The sequence below is a fragment of the Perna viridis genome, chromosome 7 (assembly GCF_037379345.1).
Source record: "Perna viridis isolate PV_CMFRI_1.1 ecotype Kerala chromosome 7, ASM3737934v1, whole genome shotgun sequence".
NCBI classification, from domain to species: domain Eukaryota; kingdom Metazoa; phylum Mollusca; class Bivalvia; order Mytilida; family Mytilidae; genus Perna; species Perna viridis.
The window spans coordinates 12,993,850-13,016,312 of NC_142451.1; the positions used below are offsets into that span (position 1 = coordinate 12,993,850).

Genomic DNA, 22,463 nt, shown 5'->3' on the forward strand with positions numbered 1-22,463 from the left:
TCCTTGATGCAGATTATCTTTCAAATATTCTATCGAACAATGTGATTGGTCAGTTTATAATGTTGACCTCTGGTAGTATTGTTAGTAACAAATTAAAAGGTGAAATATTATTGTAGACATTATTTTAGTTAGAATGATGGTGACCATAACCATACCAAGATCAGATTTGATTTCTTGTCGAACATTCCCTTCGATGTGAAGCTCTCCAGTTCTTAAAAATGTAAACAAACCTAGGGTACTAGCTGTTATGTTGTTTCTAATATTAGTTTGAAGAAAAAATATAACTCCAGAAAACATTTATCTAATGCCATCACAGAAATACCTGTCATAACCAAACCCTATATAAATCTGAAATTTGTCTAAACGAGATTCTTGAAGTCCCTTCCTTTCTTTGTCAATATATTTCAAACTAGTTTAATCCGAATACCTTCCTAAATAATCCTTCAGTCCAAAAATAATTTGATTTAGACATTACATGTTATATTATGTAGAGACTGAAGTTTCCTCTTTTGGTTTTCAGGACTTCTTTCTGATGTCTAGGCCCAGTTTCATAAAAATCTCAAATTCAGATTTTCCACAAATTCTTCCTAAACTTATGTTTGATGAAACAGGTCAATGAAATGAAAAGTTGAGGTAATTCTCAATTCACATTGTGTTCTTATTGCTTTAAAAATGTGTCAACTTTGGTTATTTACTATAAAAGTTAGAGACTGTAAGATAAAGTTTGTAAAACCAAGTGGCTTCTAGTGAAGATATTTGGAACAGCAGAAAATGACAACCAATAAGATATTTTCACCTTGCCACAGATGTATTTTTCACAACAATGAATACATTTTTATACAAGCTTTTCCTGCAGAATCGTCTGAATATAGCTGAAATATTGCTGCTCGGACATTAAACCCCCAACAAACAAACAAATTTTCCTGCAGATAATATCAATATTCATATCAAATCCAGTGTTTTTACATTGTAAAGCAATGTTTTTCAGGGCATAGCTACAAAGGTTTAACTATAAACAGGACAAGTATGGACACATTTAAGCTTGAGACAGCACTGAATTTGGAATGGGATTAAATATTTGACACGACACAAGATATGTACCAGATCGTGTAAATAACAAATCATCCAAATAAATTTCAAGGGCACAAACTCCTGTACAAAGTTGTAGTGTCATTTTGACCAAATTTTGCAATAAGGATCAAGTTTCTTCCTTAAAAGATTTTCCTGAGAGATGTTGAACAGTGCAAAAATTGAAAATTTTGCTCTTTCAAGGGATATAACTCGGAAAAGAAGTGGTCATGTGATTTTAAAATCTGTAAGGAATTCTTGTCATCAAAATTATTTCATTGATCAAAAGTTCATGTCTATTTCTTACTTATCAAGGCCAACTATCATGTATGGTCCTGAGAAATAATATCTATAAGTATAGTTGACTGTCAACAAGGTTAAGGTCACAACCCCTTAATCCAATCCAAGCCCCTTCCTTTTATGTTTTAACACCTTGTGGTGCAATTTTAAAGAGATCTGTTAACATTTCCTTATATTGAGCCCTATGTGGGTGTGAGTAATAACATCATACAGCTTCAATCAAAATGTGTGTAGACTAGAGTGTTAGGAACATATCTAGATTTCACAGTGTCTTTCTTTTTATTCAAGACTGAAGTCAGAAACTGAAAACAAATGCTCTCTTTGGGGCAAAAACATATGTCTTGAGACTTGGTATTAGGATCCCTTTAAAGTTTTTTTTCTGGTATAATGTTTGAAGTCCAATGCATTTTAATTTCCAACGAACCCCTGATGTTTTATTATTCTCTCTGATCACTTCAATATAGAAATTATACAGCTATATTTTGTTTATTTACAAATATACAAGATGAGAATACAGGCCATTGTTATTAGTCACATAGATGGAAAATACATTACAAGAAGTCACGATAAGAGTGTAAATTGTGATAAAAACAATTTTCCAGCTTTTGTTGAGTAAATATATTAGGCATATCATATATTACATAAAGCAAATATTCATACATATTTAATATACAACACTGTACATAACACAATATAGCTTTGAAAATGGGCATGAATTAGTAACATACCAATTAGATTTAAAATGCTGTCATTCTCCTAATTGATCCATAACAATAAATAAATTTACTGTAAGCTATTATCAAGTCTTATCATTACTCAAATTAATTTGATAAACCTAGAGTCAAATTTATCTTAGGGACAACCTATATTTAGCAATAACCTGTCATAAAAGACCATGATAGTAATATCCCCCTATGAAGTGCATTATTCATTGAATTTATCTGTAATGTAAAGACCACCTGTCTTTTGTGACCATCATTTGCTCTCCCTAAGAAGGCCATTGAAGACCGGTTTGACTGTATTTCTTTAATGTGATAATTAGAAGGATATCTGCAGTAAAACAAACATCTTATATATGGTACCCAGAACTTAATTTGTGGCAGCAGGGGGAGGGAAAATAAGGGAGCAGGGCCTGATCCACACACTTGAAAAAGTAGGGGTACCAGCTGAGGTTACTTGGAAAAAAGGGGGTGCTAAGACATTAACTGCTATTTTTTGTCAATTAAACATGAAAATAACAATATTTCTAATAAAAGGGGGAATGCCAATGCCCTAAACCCTCTATGAATTTGTGATCAATTTTAGGATTGGATGTAACCTAATGTTCTGAGATGTACTTAATGATGCTACACTTACTTGGAAATGACTCAGGAATAGTTCATATGAAACAGAACTTTCTTTACTTTATAGCAGTTCAAATCCCAACATATTTCTTCAAGTGACATCATAAAAAAATGAATCAAAGGAACTTTATGGTTAGACAATTCAAAATAAGGCAAACAAATCCTGAAAACATTTAAAATTCCTCATTTAAATAAAAGTTCAGTAAAACCGGTCTCCCAAAACACCTCATAGACTTATGATTTTCCATTTAAACAAATTCAAATTACTTTGAGTCAGTTACAAGGGGACTTCAGTAAGCAAGTATTCTGTACAGGTGTTTGGGCAGATTTCAGAACAAGTGTATTGTTGTACTATCACCTTACAACAATGTAGAAAGAAATTCACAAAGAAAAAGCTTGATATGACCACAGGCTTAGAACTATGTTCACTTGATGTGAATACAATATCAGTTTTTACACACTTACTGGTAAGCATAGGGACTTACAGTTCATTATTGAGAAAATATTTCAAACATAATTTGTTTAACAACAGCCCAATATAAATTGTCAAGATAAAAATCCTAATCGTTTCTCTAAAAAAGTTAACCTAATAACTATCAAACTATAAGTGACATCCAAAAAAAAATAAATACATGGATATACCAGAAACCTGTGTACACCACACATCGTCCTGAGACCCTGAATATACCAGAAACCTGTGTACACCACACAACTTCCTCAAACCCTAGATATACCGGAAACCTGTGTACACCACATATCTTCCTCAAACCCTAGATATACCAGAAACCTGTATACACCACACATCGTCCTGAGACCCTAAATATACCAGAAACCTGTGTACACCACACAACTTCCTCAAACCCTAGATATACCAGAAACCTGTGTACACCACATATCTTCCTCAAACCCTAGATATACCAGAAACCTGTGTACACCACACATTGTCCTGAGACCCTGAATATACCAGAAACCTGAGTACACCACACAATTCCTCAAACCCTAGATATACCAGAAACCTGTGTACACCACACATCTTTAAACCCTAGATATACCAGAAACCTGTGTACACCACACATCTTCCTGAGACCCTGGATATACCAGAAACCTGTGTACACCACACATCTTCTTTAAACCCTAGATATACCAGAAACCTGTGTGCACCACACATCTTCTTTAAACCCTAGATATACCAGAAACCTGTGTACACCACACATCTTCCTCAAACCCTAGATATACCAGAAACCTGTATATATCACACCACTTCCTCAAACCCTGGATATACCAGAAACCTGTGTATACCACACAACTTCCTCAAACCCTAGATAAACCAGAAACCTGTGTACACCACATATCTTCCTCAAACCCTAGATATACCAGAAACCTGTGTACACCACACATCATCCTGAGATCCTGAATATACCAGAAACCTGTGTACACCACACAACTTCCTCAAACCCTAGATATACCAGAAACCTGTGTACACCACACATCTTCTTTAAATCCTAGATATACAAGAAACCTGTGTACACCACACATTTTCCTGAGACCCTGGATATACCAGAAACCTGTGTACACCACACATCTTCTTTAAACCCTAGATATACCAGAAACCTATGTGCACCACACATCTTCTTTAAACCCTAGATATACCAGAAACCTATGTGCACCACACATCTTCTTTAAACCCTAGATATACCAGAAACCTGTGTACACCACACATCTTCCTCAAACCCTAGATATACCAGAAACCTGTATATATCACACAACTTCCTCAAACCCTGGATATACCAGAAACCTGTGCACACCACACATCTTCCTCAAACCCTAGATATACCAGAAACAAGTGTACACCACACATCTTCTTGAGACCCAAGATATACCAGAAACCTGTGTACACCACACATCTTCCTGAGACCCTGAGTATATCAGAAACCTGTGTACACCACACATCTACTTTAAACCCTAGATATACCAGAAACCTGTGTGCACCACACATCTTCTTTAAACCCTAGATATACCAGAAACCTGTGTACACCACATATCTTCCTCAAACCCTAGATATACTAGAAACCTGTATATATCACACCACTTCCTCAAACCCTGGATATACCAGAAACCTGTGTACACCACACAACTTCCTCAAACCCTAGATATACCAGAAACCTGTGTACACCACATATCTTCCTCAAACCCTAGATATAGCAGAAACCTGTGTACACCACACATCATCCTGAGATCCTGAATATACCAGAAACCTGTGTACACCACACAACTTCCTCAAACCCTAGATATACCAGAAACCTGTGTACACCACACATCTTCTTTAAATCCTAGATATACCAGAAACCTGTGTACACCACACATCTTCCTGAGACCCTGGATATACCAGAAACCTGTGTACACCACACATCTTCTTTAAACCCTAGATATACCAGAAACCTATGTGCACCACACATCTTCTTTAAACCCTAGATATACCAGAAACCTGTGTACACCACACATCTTCCTCAAACCCTAGATATACCAGAAACCTGTATATATCACACAACTTCCTCAAACCCTGGATATACCAGAAACCTGTGCACACCACACATCTTCCTCAAACCCTAGATATACCAGAAACAAGTGTACACCACACATCTTCTTGAGACCCAAGATATACCAGAAACCTGTGTACACCACACATCTTCCTGAGACCCTGAGTATATCAGAAACCTGTGTACACCACACATCTTCCACAAACCCTAGATATACCAGAAACCTGTGTATACCACATACCTTCTTTAAACCCTGGATATACCAGAAACCTGTGTACACGACACATCTTTCTGAGATCCTGGATATATCAGAAACCTGTGTACACCAAACATCTTCCTCAAACCCTGGATATACCAGAAACCTGTCTACACCACACATCTTCCAAAGTCCATTTATACAAGTTTCAATAGGTTTTGAAGCTGTTTACAAATAACCAAACAAATACTTCAGTGCAACAGTGGTTTAGAAAGATTGCACTGTACAGTGTTTCTACCAATATAACACTACATATACATGTATGTGTATATTATCATACCGAATTAATTTCAAACAAAATACCACTTCTTGATAAGAATGAAACCTTAAAAATGTTTCATTAATTAATGAGTCTTTTTCTGTAGACAGTCTAGAAATGACATTTCAGTGCTTATTTATATGTAAGAAAAGGGAATATGAAAAAAAAGTTCTTTCTGAAATTTTGTGAAATGAAATTTTTATGTCAGTTTTCAATACTAGATGAGCAATCAGGATTTTTTCTTTATTTATCTCACATTAAAATGGCTAAATGCTAAATTACAAATCATAATTAATACAGGTAAATTTTTCAACATGAGTAAGCATCAGTCCATCTAAGAATCATGCTATAGGTGATCAATTGGTTAAAGACTTTAATATGTCAATAGAATGCTTAAGATTACTGAAATTAATTAAAGGTTTCATAACATCTGTCTTGTAGTGACAGGATAAATGTTAATGAAATGCACAATCAATTTCCTTTGAAGGGAGAGGAGATGATTCTTTGATTATGCCAACATACATGTATTCTAATAAATCTATCATGTCACATATCTTTAAATGCCAGGCTTCATATGAAATTTATTGTCTAATCCATTACCAAAATACCTTAAGCTTACTTTAATAATAATAAAAAAATAAGTGACAATGAGTAACTTTTGCCCTATTCTCATACATGTATGAAAACAGCTGCTTAAATTGAAAAAAAAGGTGCGAAAATTATGAAAGCAATTGAAATGTTTAAAAATCTTAAAGTATAAAGTTTAGGATTTTCAGTGTTTAGAAGATAAAAGCAATACAGATTATTGATTTATAAACGTTGCAATGATTGACAGTAGTTAACAACCCGTTTACTATAGATTACTTGGCACTAACAACATAAAATTGTATAACAAAATGCAACTGTCAACCAGTAAATAAAAATATCAACAAACCTTCATGTGAAACATAATGTGAATTCAGAATTTCTAGGTGACTAGTTATACAAAAAATCTACTACATTTTCCATATGTGTTGGCAGATAATCATGTCATAAGGTTAAAAGTGAAAGATACATCTTACAGGACAAATGTGCAGATACTTTTTGAATGCAACAGAGAACAAGTTTGCAGAATAAAGGGTTACCTCCCTTTCAACAGGATTTGTCTTTCTTTAGAGCAGTTATCTTGTATTGAAAGAATAGGGAAAAACCCTTCATCTAAGAATGTATACACATACTTTTTTAAAAATTGTTACCTATCACAGACTATTCGGTCTGTTTGAAGAAATTTCTAAGCCAAAAAAAAAAAAGGAAAAATAAATAAATATTCTATAAGCAAATACAAGATATTTGCTGTAAAGTTAAAATAATTCAATAATGTAATTGAATGTAAAGTCTGTATTGCCATAAAAGGAAAAATATATACCAATTAATTCTGATTAAACAGTATGGTAAATCTTTACATACAGGTTGAGCTCTATAACAATATAATATACCCTTTCCCAAAAATATAAACCAAAATAAAAGAAAATAAAATATATTTGGCACAAAGTTTAGTCAAGAACTTTTTTTAACATCATTTAGGTCTTAACTTATGTCTTTTCAACTTAAAAAATAGTTTCAGATTTTATAATAGATAAATTCAGATTAATTTCAATTTGCTGAAAAGATATAAATTAATTAATTTTTTTTTCTTACACTGGAAAACAATTCTTTCAGAGAAAAAAAATGAATATCATTACATTTTTCACATAATCAGTATATTATACAAAAGCAGCTGATCTCAATATACACTGTACATGTAGTACAAAATACATATTATTATAAATGAAAGTTTGTTACATGTTTTTCATAAGCTTTAGAGTCAATGAATACCATAGAGCATTCCCAGCACATGAGTGGGTTCTTATTATGCAAGTTTATATGCTGCTCTAGAGTCTGTTCCTTCTTGAATGACAGTGAGCATTGTGAGCACTTAAAAGGATTTTCTACTAACTTTTGTTGCCCTCTCACCCTACTCCTGATCTTGTTGCCTTTTGCTTTAGGATTGTTCTGTTCACTTTCAATAGCTACTTCTTTTTCATGCATGGGATATTGAACTGAATCTGCAGATTCAAACAAAATTTGTAATGTTTTATCCCGTCGGTATTTTTTCACTGTTTGTAGGGCATGTTCCATCACATTACTAGCAGTATTATTACAGTTCTGGTCTTTACCATCCTTCTCATCACTACTAGCCTCAGAATCACTATTATCTGAATGTTGACTAGGATTTTCCTCATCACTATCACTAGAATCTTTAATCTGGAATGGTGTATCTCCAGTTTCTGCATTTATCTTTTCTAGAATCTCCATTTCTTCTTCCTCAGTAATATCCCTTGTTAAACCCTGTCGGTACAGAACAATCTTTTCATCTAAACTTAGTTTTAGTTTGGGAATTAAAGTATTATCATTTGTTTCTTTGCTGTTTTGACTCTGGCTTACAATGCTTGTAGACACATTTCTACTCATCAGGTTTTGAGTACTTTCCGTCTGTAAAGATGTCATGCTGTTATTATCTTCTGGCACAGATGCTTCTGTCACATTTTGTAGCTGCAAGACTGTACTCCTTTGTTCAGAGCAAGACAATGCCTCTTTGACTTGTTCAGCATTTCCCTGAGTTTTTTTTTCTAAACATTGTAAGCTAATTCCATTATGCTTTTCTATACTTCCAGATTTTACAATGTCCACAACAGGACCTGGTTCCCTGTCGGTTGTCACTCTATTATCACTACACTTCTTATTTAAGGAGTCCAGTACAGCCTCATTGTTCTGTTTTTGTGTTTTAACCAGCCCTTGACTTACTAAGTTTAAATCAATTGTTTGGATTGGTGTACTTTTAGATGGTGAATTATTTTCTGTGATAATCCTAGATCCCATCACTTGATTTGAGAAGTTTTCTAAAGCTTCCAAATTGTCAGATGCCTCATCTATGTCTGAGTGAAGAATGTTGTCCGGAAGTGTCATGTTAAAAATCTGATTATCCCTCAAAGCTGTAGACAGTATATCATCATGACTTGTGAAATCAAGACTCCTTGTATTAATAGAGGTTGTCACAGTGGAAACTGTAAGATCTTGGCCATTATTTTGGGCCGAAGGCATTGACACATGAGGACGGCTATGCACAGTTGGGGCTGACACTGAATTGTTAAGTCCGCTACTATAGGTAAACTGTGGAGGTATATTGTTTTGAGCGTATGTTGGTAAACCTTGCTGGCAAGAATTAATTGGTAAATTACTGCTATAGAGAATTTGCCTTTGCTGGTATTGGTTTGGAAAAGGCGCTCTGTGTGAATGTTGTTGAGGTAATGAGGCATTATTAATATGGTTAAATCTATGGAGTTGTTGTGGAGGTGGCATTACCTGGTTTCTTAAGCCACTTTCCGGAAATGTCAAAGGTACATTGTACATATTCACTGTTGCAGGAGCTTGATTATTAGGTAATTGACTGTGTCTAACTGGCTGAGGTGTAAGATGCTGTGTATGATAATCGAACATTTGTCTAGGAGGCAATCTACTAGGAGCTGGAGTTGAATGGGCTGACGGTCTTGACTGATTAGGTCTGTTTGCAAAAACATGGTTAGTTCGATCAAAATTTTTTGGTCGATATTTTCTTTCCCTCCTATTCGTTCGTAAATTGCTAATATTGTTAGTATTTACATGTGATAATGCTACACTGCTTTGTTCTGGCAGTGAGTAACTACCATCATAGCTTTGAGGTATACTGGAGTAGTTCTTTTCTGACTTGTCAAAATGTCTTATCTGCCTTGGTGGGTCATTTTCAAATGCAGGATGACTAAACATAGTGCTCTGTTTATTCATTTGCTTAGGAGATTTGAAAGTTGGAGAACCTTTTCCTAAAGATATTTGGATATTGTCTTGAGGGACAAAAATCAAAGGTGATCCACGTCCTAATTTCTTTTCCATCAGTTTTTGTAGTTTATTTATGTGATAGTTTATCATTGTGTCACATACCTTATTTTGGGGATCCCATTTTTCATCTAGCCTTTTTGACTCATTTGTAATACCAGTAGCAGGGGACCTAACTCCTGCACTACTTAATTTAATCATATGCTGCATTAAAGTAGAATTTGTAACATCCTTTGGAACCTCCACATGAAGTTTCTTATCGTTTTTTCTAACAGCTTTTGTTTTCTGTTTTGACTGCCCTTTTTCCTTGGAATGCTGCTTTAAAGTATCTGTTTCACCATCTGATGAGATTTCTAGGGTAGTAGTTTTTAGATTGTTTCTATTTGATTTAAGAACATTGTATGCATTAGGTCTTTGTTTATAACCATTTTGACTAGCAACATCTACTTGGCTTTTCAATTGCAAGTCATCAGAATGTTGAGCAAGATGGTTCTGTTTTACATTCAATCTATCTTGAGATTTTTCATTTAAGGTTATTTCTTTCTGACCAAAATTCTTATCTGGCTCAAAAAGTTCCTTACTGGTGTTCTTATGCTTTGTTTTAGATTGGCGTACTGAGTTACAGTTTGAATGCCCTGCCTTTGTTTTACTGCTAATTGATGCTACATTCTCGTCGCTCCTCTTATATTCCTTAATCAAACCAGAATCTTTTACCATATACCCTCTGATCACTGCATCATCTGTTCCAATCTCAACTTTCATTGTCTTTGCAAAGAAGTTTGTACAGTTGACAATATACCTGTGATGAACCATATGAGACTGGAAATCAGTCATTTCTAAAGGACAACAAATAACACATTGTTTCTGTGTTTCTATTGCATGGGTTACTAAGTGATCTATACCTTCTTCCTGGCTGAATGACTCTAAATCCATATCACAGATACGGCATCTAAATGCATCTAAATTTCGAGATATCAAAGGAATAAAGTCATCCATAGCAAAATCAGGGTTTTCATCACCATGTTTTCTCTTTAATGACAACAAGGCCCTGCATTTCTCACAGAAAAAGAAACAATATTGTTCTCCATCTACACTAAACACTTGTTCTCCATTCAATATACTGTTCTGGTTTACAAAAAACTCATGAGCACATTGAATACATCTATATTCTTTAGGCATCTGTTTTCTCTCTATGGCTCTGAGCTTATTACCCCAGGAGTTTTCCTGTTTACCTGATGTTGCCTTTGTAGTTTCATCCTGAATCGATTCATTATCTGATATTTCTTCTTGATCTGGACTAGCATTAATTTGTTTATTATTACACACATGTTCATTGCTTCGTAACATTCCACATGTATAGCAAAGTTGTACTTCCTGAATGACAGTATCTTGTTGATGTCCCTTTGATACATTTTTTTCAGATCCCCCCTTTAGCTCATCATTATCATCTGGCAGAGCAGTTAATATATTCTCCGATTCTGATTCCATGTTTGCTTTTTCTTCTAGTGATGTGATTTCTTGTACACCTTTAGAGTCTGCTTGATGATATGATACTTTGTTTTCTGTACAAATACCTATAGATTGTGACATTTGTTTCCTAGTCCCTGTTGTACCCTCAGATGATATCTCAGTTACTACACCACCTATGCATTCTTTCTGACTATTGTCTATTTCAGATATTCTCTTTGTTGCAGATATCTCTTTTATTTCTTCTTGATTTGTGCCCGAGTTCTCCTCCTGACTATGTTCAGATGATACATGTAGATCAATATACAGAGTACTATTTTCACTATATAGTGGATCTGTACTTTCATGTAGTGTGTAGCCAATAAAATCCTGACCTTTAGTAACTGATTCAGCACATGAACGTTTATCTAACTTACCTTGCTGTAAACTTTCCTGTTGTTTATACTCCTGACTTTTTTTGTAAACCAGTACATTATCCTGGTTTATCTGAAGAGAAGTATTAGGAGGTATACTCTGCTCTTCCACAGTGTTTCTATATGCCATGTTTCCAGATTCATGTCTTTTCTCTGAACTTATTTGCCCAGCTGCTTCACTTGAACTAGGATCAAAATCATTCTTGTCATTTAAAGTTTTAGGTGTTTGTTCTGAGGTTTTATTTTTTGAATTGATATGTTTCTGTCTATGAAACTTAGTAGCTGATATCTGCCCTGTGCAATCATTTTGAATATGGTTATATACATCTCCATCAACTTCTTCAACTGTTGCTTGTTTGTCAGGCTGAATTGAGTGTCGTTTTTCAATTGCTCTTTCTAGAATTTTTAACCCATGAATGGCTTCTTCTTTTTCACTGCCGAATGAATGATTGTGTTCATTTTCTGTATCTAAACAGGCCTCTTCATATTTAGGGGGTACAACACCATCAAAAGGCTCTCTTTTCATTCTTCTTCTAACCACAGGCTTGGATTTATTTGAAATTTTGCCAACATTTTGATTTGCCTTTACCTTAGTTGGAGTTGTAATTTTTACAGTTAACTTTTTTGCATTAGTTTTTATTGATCTTGATTTTCTATTGCTCTCCCTAAAGTTTGATTTTTGTTTTTTGCCATCAACTGGGTTATCAGATGACTGTGGTCCTTTTCTCTTTGTTGGCTTCTTGTTCTTGATCAATTTTTCAGATTTTTTTTTGTCTCCAACCAGTTCAACTCCTTTGCCAGAAGATATTAATCCATCGCCACTTATACCATAGTACTCCTCGGTTCTGCACTCAGTTGCTACATGTAGTTCACAGCTACTTGCAGAGCTTGAGATAGGGGTAGTTTTACGATACTTGATTCTAAGGTCATCACTAGACCACTCTCTGGGTGATCTTTTCGGGGTCAGTTGGGCCCCATCATAAGTTGAGTCTATGGGTCTTTTCCTGGTATTTGTAAAATTTGTCTTTGCTTTCTTACTTTTCAATTGTTTTGATAGTTTTATACAACAGTGCTGATAAAGCTCAGCCTGTCTGTCAAATATCTCGCCACAAAATTTACAGTATAAAATTTCATCTGAATCAGAATCAGTCTCTAAATCGCTCTTTTCCATCCTTCTTTCATTTTACTATGCCTACTACATAAAGTATCAGTTCTTTACAAGTTTTCTAGTACAGTTGTATAGATACGGTTTCAAATAGTTGTTCCACCTGAAACAGAAATTACAAAACAAATTATCACAAATCATGACACTATTTTATATAGCTTTTGTGTCCCTTGCAGTTTTTTTTCATATTTGTAATTGATATAAACAAAAAATTTCAGTTTTAGTGGGGGTTATTTTATCAATAATTTTGTGTTTGATATCAGTACATAAATAATGTGTAATAATAATCTTACTGTGTGAATACTTTATTATCATATTTCTAGGATCCCGCCAGTCATAAAAATTTTTGAGGCAATGTCTAAATTGAAGAAATACAGGTACATGTAGTCAACTCAGACTCAACTGCTGATTTGTTCAACATGTCATAGTTTTCCTTTCCTCTTTCCCCGGACTTGACTTTTTATGAGCAACTCAGCGGGTGGTTCTAGAAAAGCAGAGGACGCTTACCCTACCGGTGCACCTGGTCCATGCTCCCAGTTTTTAGTGGAATCTGAGTTGCTCATTTGCTTTTGTTGCTTTGTATGTATGATTTTAGTTACTTTATGTTCTTTGTTGTGTATGTCTGTTTTCCATGTCTGGTCTTTGTAACTGGGTTACATTCCTTTGATTACTGCTATAACCTTGGTTCCCATGATTACTCTTTTGCCCAGTACAATTCTTCATATACCATCATTATTGCTAAAACAATATATTAACATATCTGTGTTGAACCATCCTTACATGAGGAAATACAATAGTACAATAAAAATGTCTGACAAAGGACATAGTAAATGTATGATAAAGGCCATATTTGGCCACCTATTTTATGACAATATAAGTTTGAAGTAAGTGGAAAAAAAAGTGATAAGCATTGTTGAATGGATAATTATTATTTTTTTTTAGATATGGTTTAAAATTTTCACCATTTCCACAATTTACAGTTTTATAAAAGCTTAAAATAACCCAAAAAATTTGGGAAATATGCCAATTTTCAATGCTTATTTCATTATTTCAACTACCCCGGACTTGACTTTTTATGAGCAATTCGGCAGGTGTTTCTACAAAAGCACTTGGTCCATGATCCCAGCTTTTTGTGGAGTTTGAGTTGCTCATTTGCTTTTGTTACTTCGTATGTATGATTTTAGTTACTTTATGTTCTTTGTTGTGTATGTCTGTTTTCCATGTCTGGTCTTTGTCCCTGGCTTACATTCTTTTGATTACCGCTATAACCTTGGTTCCCTTGCTTACTCTTTCAAAGGTATCTCCTGTCTTGAACCAAGGATATCTTAACTGATATGGACCACAATCAAAGGTATCTCCTGTCTTGCACCAGGGATATCTTAACTGATATGGACCTAAATCAAAGTGGCATTTAGAAATCATTAAAAATAATTTTGGGTCAAGTTGGCAGAGACACTAAACAAGAGGCTCCCAGGAGCCTGAATTGCTCAACTGGTTAAAGTTTGTATTTCAAGGGCAATAAATTTAACAAGGAGTTGTCCAACAATTATGACTTAAGAAAACTTTGGTAGGTCTATCGTAAGGATCATTTCAGTGACTTAAAGTTTCTTTCCATTATAGTTTTAAAGATATTGGCTAAAAACAAAACCAAAAAAAATTTAAAAAGTAAAAAAAAATTCATTTTTCATCTTTCAAGGGCAATAACTCTTACAAGGAGTCATCTGACAACTTTGATCCCAGAAGATTTTTGAAGGCCTCATAATAAGGGTCATTTCAGCTATAGAAAAAATTTTACTAAACCTAGCGGTTTTGGAGAAACATCTGATCTTCTATGCAAGATACCCCAAGGAACATTTATACCAAGTTTGGTTCCAAATGGTCAAGCAGTGTCAGAGAAGATTTTTGAAAGGAATAACATTAAAAATAGCAAAAATATGTCAAAAAAGGGCAATAACTCCAACATGGCTTAACAGATTAAAATGAAAATTTGATCAGATAGATCTCATCATACTGTACACTTTTAACCTTATCAGAATTTGGCTTAACCTAATGGTTTTTGAGATATATGCAATAAACTACTGTTTGACCCCTATGTTCTATTTTTAGAACATAGAACAGCGGCCATGATCAAAAATCCCCACAGCAATTGTATGTAGGATACCCCAAGGAACATTCATACCAAGTTTGGTTTCAATTGGTCAAGTAGTGTCAGAGGAGAAAAATTTTGAAAAATTGTTAACGATGACAACGACGACAGACACCAAGTGATGGCAATAGCTCACATGGAAATTACAAAAATGTTCCAAAAAGTGTCTAATTTTGGCATTTTTTTTTAATAAAATATTTCAAGATTTGCCAAATTTAGGACATAACATTTTCAATCATTGAAATAAATGAGGTTGAACATACTAAATCATTCATTTCACACAACAGAAAAAAAATTCTCCACATCAAATTTCTAATTTCCAATCAAGCGAGGGGCCAAATATGGGCCTAAATGTACCTTATTCTTTTACTTTTATTACATGATAATGTTCTTTTGAGGCATATATTGAACTTGTAAGAAAAAAATATTTTGGTCTCTTGTGGGCATTCAAACTGATTAAGCAGCATCATAGAACAAACACTTTAACTCCAAGTAAAAAAAAAAATATATTTTTTACTGTCTTCCCTACGATAAAAAGTGGGAGGGGTACGGACTTGGGTAAGGGGTTTATCAGTCATGCCAGTTTACACACAAAGTGGGGGAGGGGAAGGGGAAGGGGAAGGGGAAAGGATTATTTTGACATGTTCTACGCCTTTCCATGTCTTGACAATTTTGCATCCCAGAAACAAGAGGCTCCCAGGAGCCTGAATTGCTCACCTGGTTAAGGTTTGTCTTTCAAGGGCAATAAATTCAACAAGTAGTTGTCCAACAATTGTGACTCACGAAAACTTTGGTAGGACTATCATAAGGATCATTTCAGTGATAGAAATTTTCTTTCTATCTATTATAGTTTTCAAGATATTGGCTGAAAACTGTAAAAAAAACTGTCATTTTTCATCTTTCAAGGCCCCCGTGCAGGTCCGGGTGTTAAAAGAATAGGCCTGCAGCAGCGCTAAGCTTGTCGATGATGATGGACGCCAAGTGATGGCAATAGCTCACATGGCCTATGGCCAGGTGAGCCAAATAAGTGGTCTTTCAATTAAGCAAAACAATGAACTTACAATACTCGTGTAACACGTGTTCACATGATCCAGGCAGTCTGTAGATTGAGCATGCATGAAAGTGTATTATAACACACGGACCAATGACAGTCTTCGATTTGAATATTTTTTTAAAAAATCGTGTTTTCCTTAGAAAAAAGATTGTGTCAAAGACAAATTTAGGAAGTACACAACACTACATTTATACCTCATATCACAAATATATTCGACCTTGTATGGTTTCAGAGGAAATGCAGCTCAAAGAAATCAGTCTCTTTCTTTAGTAGTATAGATTTGCAAAAAAAAACTGCCTTCTGACCCCTACATTTTATCTGTAGTTACAGTGGCCATGTTTTTTCACAGATAAAAATCCGAACTGTCATTTTGTGTTGGATACCCTAAGAAACAAATATGCCAATTCTGTAAAATGGTTTTTGAGAAGATTTTCAGGTGTAGATGCAAACAAAACTGTTTCAGGGGCCATAACTCCTGTACAGTTGATGAATTGTTTTGAAAATTTCAACATAGGTCCGTCTCATGATGCTGATCAATGTCTACTGCACCAAAAATGTGCTAAAGGCAACAGTTTTTGAGTTATTTGCAAAAAACAGCCTACTGACCCTATGTTCTATTTTTAGTAAGGGCGTCAATGTTTTTTCATGGATCAAAAATCCCAACAGTAATTTTTTACAGAACACCCTAAGGAAAAATCATGCCAAGCTTACATCCTTTTGGTCTGGTAAATTCAGAAGAAAAGATTTTTGAAAATTTGCCCACGACAACAACAACAGATGCCAAGTGATGACATAAGCTCACATGGCCTTTGGTTAGGTGATTTAAAAATGTACAGTTGGAAATTTATAAAAATCAAGCACACATCAATAAAAATAAACTATTCACAATGGAAACTTATGAATTTGTCTTTTTAAAGTTAAATATATATTCTGAAAATTGGGAAATCACTATTTTTTTTGTAAAAATAACTTCCCATCACACAATAAAGTGCTTTGCAGGCCATATCTTATTCCTAAACAGTCACATCCCCTAAATCAATCCCTGCCTTCTTTTGTAGTATGTCACCATGTGCATGTTGTGATACAACTTCAAAGAAATCCAATCATTTCAGTGGCAGATCAAGAGGAGGATGCAAGGGGCTTGCACCTCTTTTTATTGGAAAATTTAGGAAAATAGTATATAATGTCCTAAAACCCCCTTTGCCTGTATCTTTGTTTTTACTTCACATGGGTCTTACTTTGATATGACAATCTATGGTAACCATGGTAATATGCTCTCAAATGTCTTCTTTGGTTCATTATTCACTTCACAATCTTCCACAATAGGAATTACCTACAGAAAGAAAAGTAGTATCAAAATACATATATACATATGTACAATAATGTCATCATATACGGCTAGACTAATGTAAAAAGCAAGGTCATCAATATGATCTTCATTTTTTATTAAGAGCAGTTCTATTAGATGTTGTGGGGCAATTTTATGAAATTTAAATCAATTTCACAAAATATTAAAGCAAAAATCAAAATGTACCTTTCAAACATACTATAAACATACTAATTTTCATAGTGCAATTAGTTTTGTTATTTTTGCAATAAAAAAAAGCTATAAAATTGGTATTCTCGACATTGATTTTGAATACGTTGAAACCCATATTATTTTTTTTAACAACAAAAATTTATACCCACTAATATGGGCACATGTTTTAAGGTGCGAAAATCTGCAATTGCAAATAGTAACATGCTTACAGTGATTTTTTTGTTCTCCCGCTATTTTTCATGAAATTGGCCAAAGGAGACAATTTTTTTTCTTTTTGCTGGCCTAAAAATGTGATCAGAGTACTTTTTACATTGAATCCTGAACAGTTGGGACAAGTATGGAAATACCATTCAACTTGATACAGCTTCGAATTTTGATTGCGATTAGACATTTGTCACAGGATAAGAATTTATCCAGAATCGAGATGGCCCCTTTTTAGCCCTAAAATACCTAACTGGTTCCAGTAATAAGTATAACCTGTCATGACAATTACCATTCTTCATACAATCTGTTCTTAAGTACAAGTAATTAACACTTGAGTGAAAAGTAAAAGACCAACTTAGAAGTACATGCAACACCTTTAGTTGTACTAACTTGAAATACTGTGAGCACAAGGAAAATATCCCTGCTTCAAAATGGAATTAAAAATTTATTGTTAAATGTAAAACCTTATTGCTTTTAAGCTCATTTATCTCCCTTTGAAGTTCTAGGACAGTAATCATATTCCTTTATGCACATCTCCATGGTCCCCCTTCCAATAAAATTTCATCAAAACCACTTGAGCATTTTAGGAGGAGTTGCACTTACGATGTTTTAATATACAAAACTATTAAGTTGGATTATCTCCCTTTTGAGTCCTCAAACAATATTTTTCATTTGTTTACCGGTACATGTATATACATATCGACATATTATTCCAAACCTGCCTTTAAAATGGTATGAAAACCCCCTTAGTTTTTAGGAGTTGCACTTAAAAGAATTCTGGGCAGAAGAACAGACATACAGACAGATGGGGTAATTACTACACACATGTACTCCCTGAGTTAGTGGGGATTTAATCATTTTACTTACTGAGACTACTATATTGAATATACATAGAACTGGTCAGCTGTTCTGATTCTTTATTCTCACATAGTGGTATACTGCTTTCCTTATATTGATCAACATGTATAACAATACCTGAAAAATAATAAAAACCCTTGACCCTATGATCTTGACTATTGACCTATCTAAAGAAATGAAATATAAAAAAAAATGACATATTGTTTAATTGCAGTATAAGAATTGCATTTTGATCTTGTCTATAATCAAAATGATGGCAACATATACATTGTGTATATGTGGTTAACCTGTGTAATGTCACACTGATAACTGCTGAATGTTACCTGTACAATTCATAATTAATTGTTTGAATAGTAGATTCACCCAAGAATTGTTGATATTCATTAATCTTTATTGAAAATGACAATGAAAATACACAATACATGCATACTTAAATTTAAAAAGTTAACTACTATGTAATTAATTCAAATATGAAGTCAAAGCAAATTTTGAATTACTACATTTTTTATGAGCATGTAAATTAAATTGTAGGGGTCATAATTCAATTTCAAGGATGGATGGATCTGGACTTCTCAAAGTATCAAATCAATGGTCCACTTGGAAAAACAGCAGTTCTCAATATAGTACATTTAACAATTAATACAGTTCCTGACCCTAAGTAAAAGAAATTTTACAGGTTCTGGGTCAGAAATTGAGGGCCCAGGACCTCTGGCCACCATTAATTTGAACCCTTACACTGTTTTTTTTTATGTTTGTAGGCAAAACTTTTAATATATATATTTTTTTTGACTAGTTTGCTATGGAAACACTGTGCATGTAAACAAAAATGGCAAAAAAAATCACAACTTAAAAATACATTTTTACACACAAAATTAGATTTTTTTGGTAGGGTTAGAGGGAACACAGGTACATATTTTGAAATATTTTTAGGCCTAATATCAGCATTGTGAAAAAATTACAATATTGGAACAAATATGCATTATGAACAACAATAACTGTGGATTTTCACATGTATGGTAGTCAGGTGAAATTCCAAATAAAATTGTCTAAAAGATCAAAAAAAAAAATGACTGGTAGACCAATTTGATCAACAATGGTATTCCAGTGTATATGTACATGTACATGTACAAACCTGTACAAGTAAATAAGTCACATGCACCCAAATTACTGAGTTTAAGTTTGAGGATTATTTGAACATTCTAAATATTACATATGCCAAAATATAGTGTAAATTTAGAACAACATACCATTGTTTACCAATCAAGACAAATTTTTGTTTTCAAGTTACAGTGCAACATGTGACAAAATTCCTACATGTACATGTATAATATAATAAATATGAAAAAGTCCTATGACTCTGAAATTAAAAATTGAATATTCTCCAAAAGTACAATGTATACAGACTGTTAGATTTTTACAAACACTTGTGTAAAGTTGGAAGTTTACTGCACATGTACATACCTCAGAAACTAAAACTGGAATTTTCACCAAAAATATAGACCATTAGACCACCATAACAAATAATTGTGTAAAGTTTAAAATTTAATGAACAAAGGGTACTCAAAATATGGCGTGACATGTAAACACCTGTAGATAGACGGACAAAGGGACATATGTATACCATAATCAAGTTCTTTGATGGGTATATAAAAAGTAAACATAACTGTGAACTGTGATAACTCTATAATTCTTATGTTACGTATTCATATCAGACTTATTCAAATTGAGAATAACTGTAATGTTCTAAACCATCCAAAACTCACAATTGTCAATTATCTCTGAATGATCCCAGAGCTGTTTCCAAATAAACTTTTGCAGTGTGGGCTAGTGAAATGTTATGTACATTTCTTGTTTCAGGCTTGTTGAATCCTACACAGTCCTCTATTATTTGGGCTAGTTGTTGAGAATTTTGAAGGAGTAATCAATTGAACCAAATTTATAGCGGTAATCAAAAGAATGTAATCCAGGGACAAAGACCATACATGGAAAACAGATATACACAACAAAGAACATAAAGTAACTAAAATCATACATACAAAGCAACTAAAGCAAATGAGCAAGGAAAGGACTGCAAAAAGTTTTGATGTCATGGAAACAATACAATTACACATTGTGACACATACATATATTAACTTCCATTTGTAGGAGAATTCAATATTGGAAATGTATTATTTTTCTCTTTCACAGTATCAGCTTGCCACCTAATTTTTGCATCTGGGTATTCATGCATCCCCTGACCTTTGAATTTGGGGGTATAGGGTACAAATTATCAAACATACTAAGACTAAAATTTCACTTATGATGTAATCAAATATTATTCTCAAATGTTGACACATTTTGACAGTCAATGTTCCATTCCAGAAGATTGAACTAACAGAAGACAAAAAATTCAAATCTTAAAATAGAAGCAGAAATACCTATATGCAAGAATGTTTTTGACTAGTGATATTGTAGGTACTGTATATGATTATTGTTGTATGTGAAAAACCGTACTGCACTATGTGACTAGGCATGCTCTCTATGGCATCCACAAGTATGAATACAAGTGTCCAGCTATACTTTATTTTAAATAAGGACAGAAACCACTAACTGAAATTGAATTGGGGTTTATACAAAGTACAATGTACATGTAAAATGTATTTGTTGTTGTATTTGCTTCATTGATGCATTTCAGTACAAACTCGATTGGATGTTCCTGAATTTACTTAGTTGTAACATGTTTTTCATCAAATGTTGGTAAAAAATAAAGAACAAAATGTATTAATTAAGTCCATAAGAAAGTAATTTTACCCAAGAAAGTACCAATATTTGGTTTTAGACCTCCATTTGGGAACTTAAAAATAGTATAAGACTAATCTATTTTTAAATACTATTAACAATTATTGTAAATATGATTGAGAACCAAACCAGTATCATTCACTAGCTACAATGTATGTCATTAACTCTGTTCCCACTAAATTGCTAGTCCCATTGAATGGCTACAGTTGTACATCAAGAACATGGAACAATGCACACTTTCAGTATCTATGGAATAAGTGTAAACTTTGAACCACAAATTTGTAAAGTTTTCTCAATGACAGGAAAATTAGGGACCAACTGAAAATTTTTAAGTGATTTTCAGCCAATTTCAAAATATTTAATGGTCATGTTTGGAAATTGCTGTCAGATTGAAAGACAATGAAATGAGTTATCATGATCCATTGAAAAGTTGCTGAAGTGCATCCCTATAAATTTCCACTGTAAGGCTTTTGATAGACGTGATTTTAGAGAATTTTCTTTTCAATACAGTGATACAATGGGAACATTTTATAGGCACAGAAATTTATCTTTAATACCCTTTTACAATCAACTAAGGAGTGATAAAGATACTACATCAGACAAATAGGTTTATTTCAACAAAAAGGCAGATCTCATACTAACTTCACGAAAAATAAAAATCCACTTTCCAAAGGCCTGTTTTTCCTCAGTCTAAGAAAACAATCACCTCCTGTGATAAAATGAGACCCAGTAGGCCTGTATATAAATCATAACATAGCTTTTTCCAAACAGTCAACAGAATCATAGAATGTTTCTTTTAAAATTATGGCACTTAAGTGTTTACTAATATGGCATCATCATTTTTTTTATCTGACATTGTACATCCAAGCAGAATATTATAAAATGGCATAACTATTCTTGTACATCCAAGCAGAATATTATAAAATGGCATAACTATTCTACCCTCCCCAGGCCTTAGCATAGGCTAGCCCATATATTGAGGGGAATGCAAAGAGTTAAACTTTCGTGCAAATCATGTTTGCTGTTATATATGTTAAAATTAACGTCTACCTGCTAATTTGCATCTCTTAGTGCCTCAAAGTGGTTAAATGAAAGTTTTTTTATGTATTCTACAGACAACTTTCCCTCGTTTTCTTCTAAAAATTTGTTTTCATGACACATAGAGAAAATATCAAAGATGTTCCGAC

General features: G+C 33.7%; 1 protein-coding gene across 1 annotated transcript; it reads right to left on the reverse strand.

Moving 5' to 3' along the window:
• Window positions 1-1,835: 1,835 nt before the first annotated feature.
• Window positions 1,836-22,463, reverse strand: LOC148611378 (uncharacterized). The gene is made up of 4 exons (XM_088591865.1): window positions 22,327-22,463; window positions 18,508-18,615; window positions 17,135-17,229; window positions 1,836-12,799 (listed from the first exon to the last, which is right to left on the reverse strand). Exon 4 carries the CDS (start codon window positions 12,700-12,702, stop codon window positions 7,564-7,566), a length of 5,139 nt encoding a protein of 1,712 aa, XP_088447991.1. The 5' UTR covers window positions 12,703-12,799; window positions 17,135-17,229; window positions 18,508-18,615; window positions 22,327-22,463; the 3' UTR covers window positions 1,836-7,563.

What these genes read in the sequence shown, in the direction of transcription:
- LOC148611378 (XM_088591865.1), bottom strand. Translation starts at nt 12,702, where the DNA reads ATGGAAAAGAGCGATTTAGAGACTGATTCTGATTCAGATGAAATTTTA.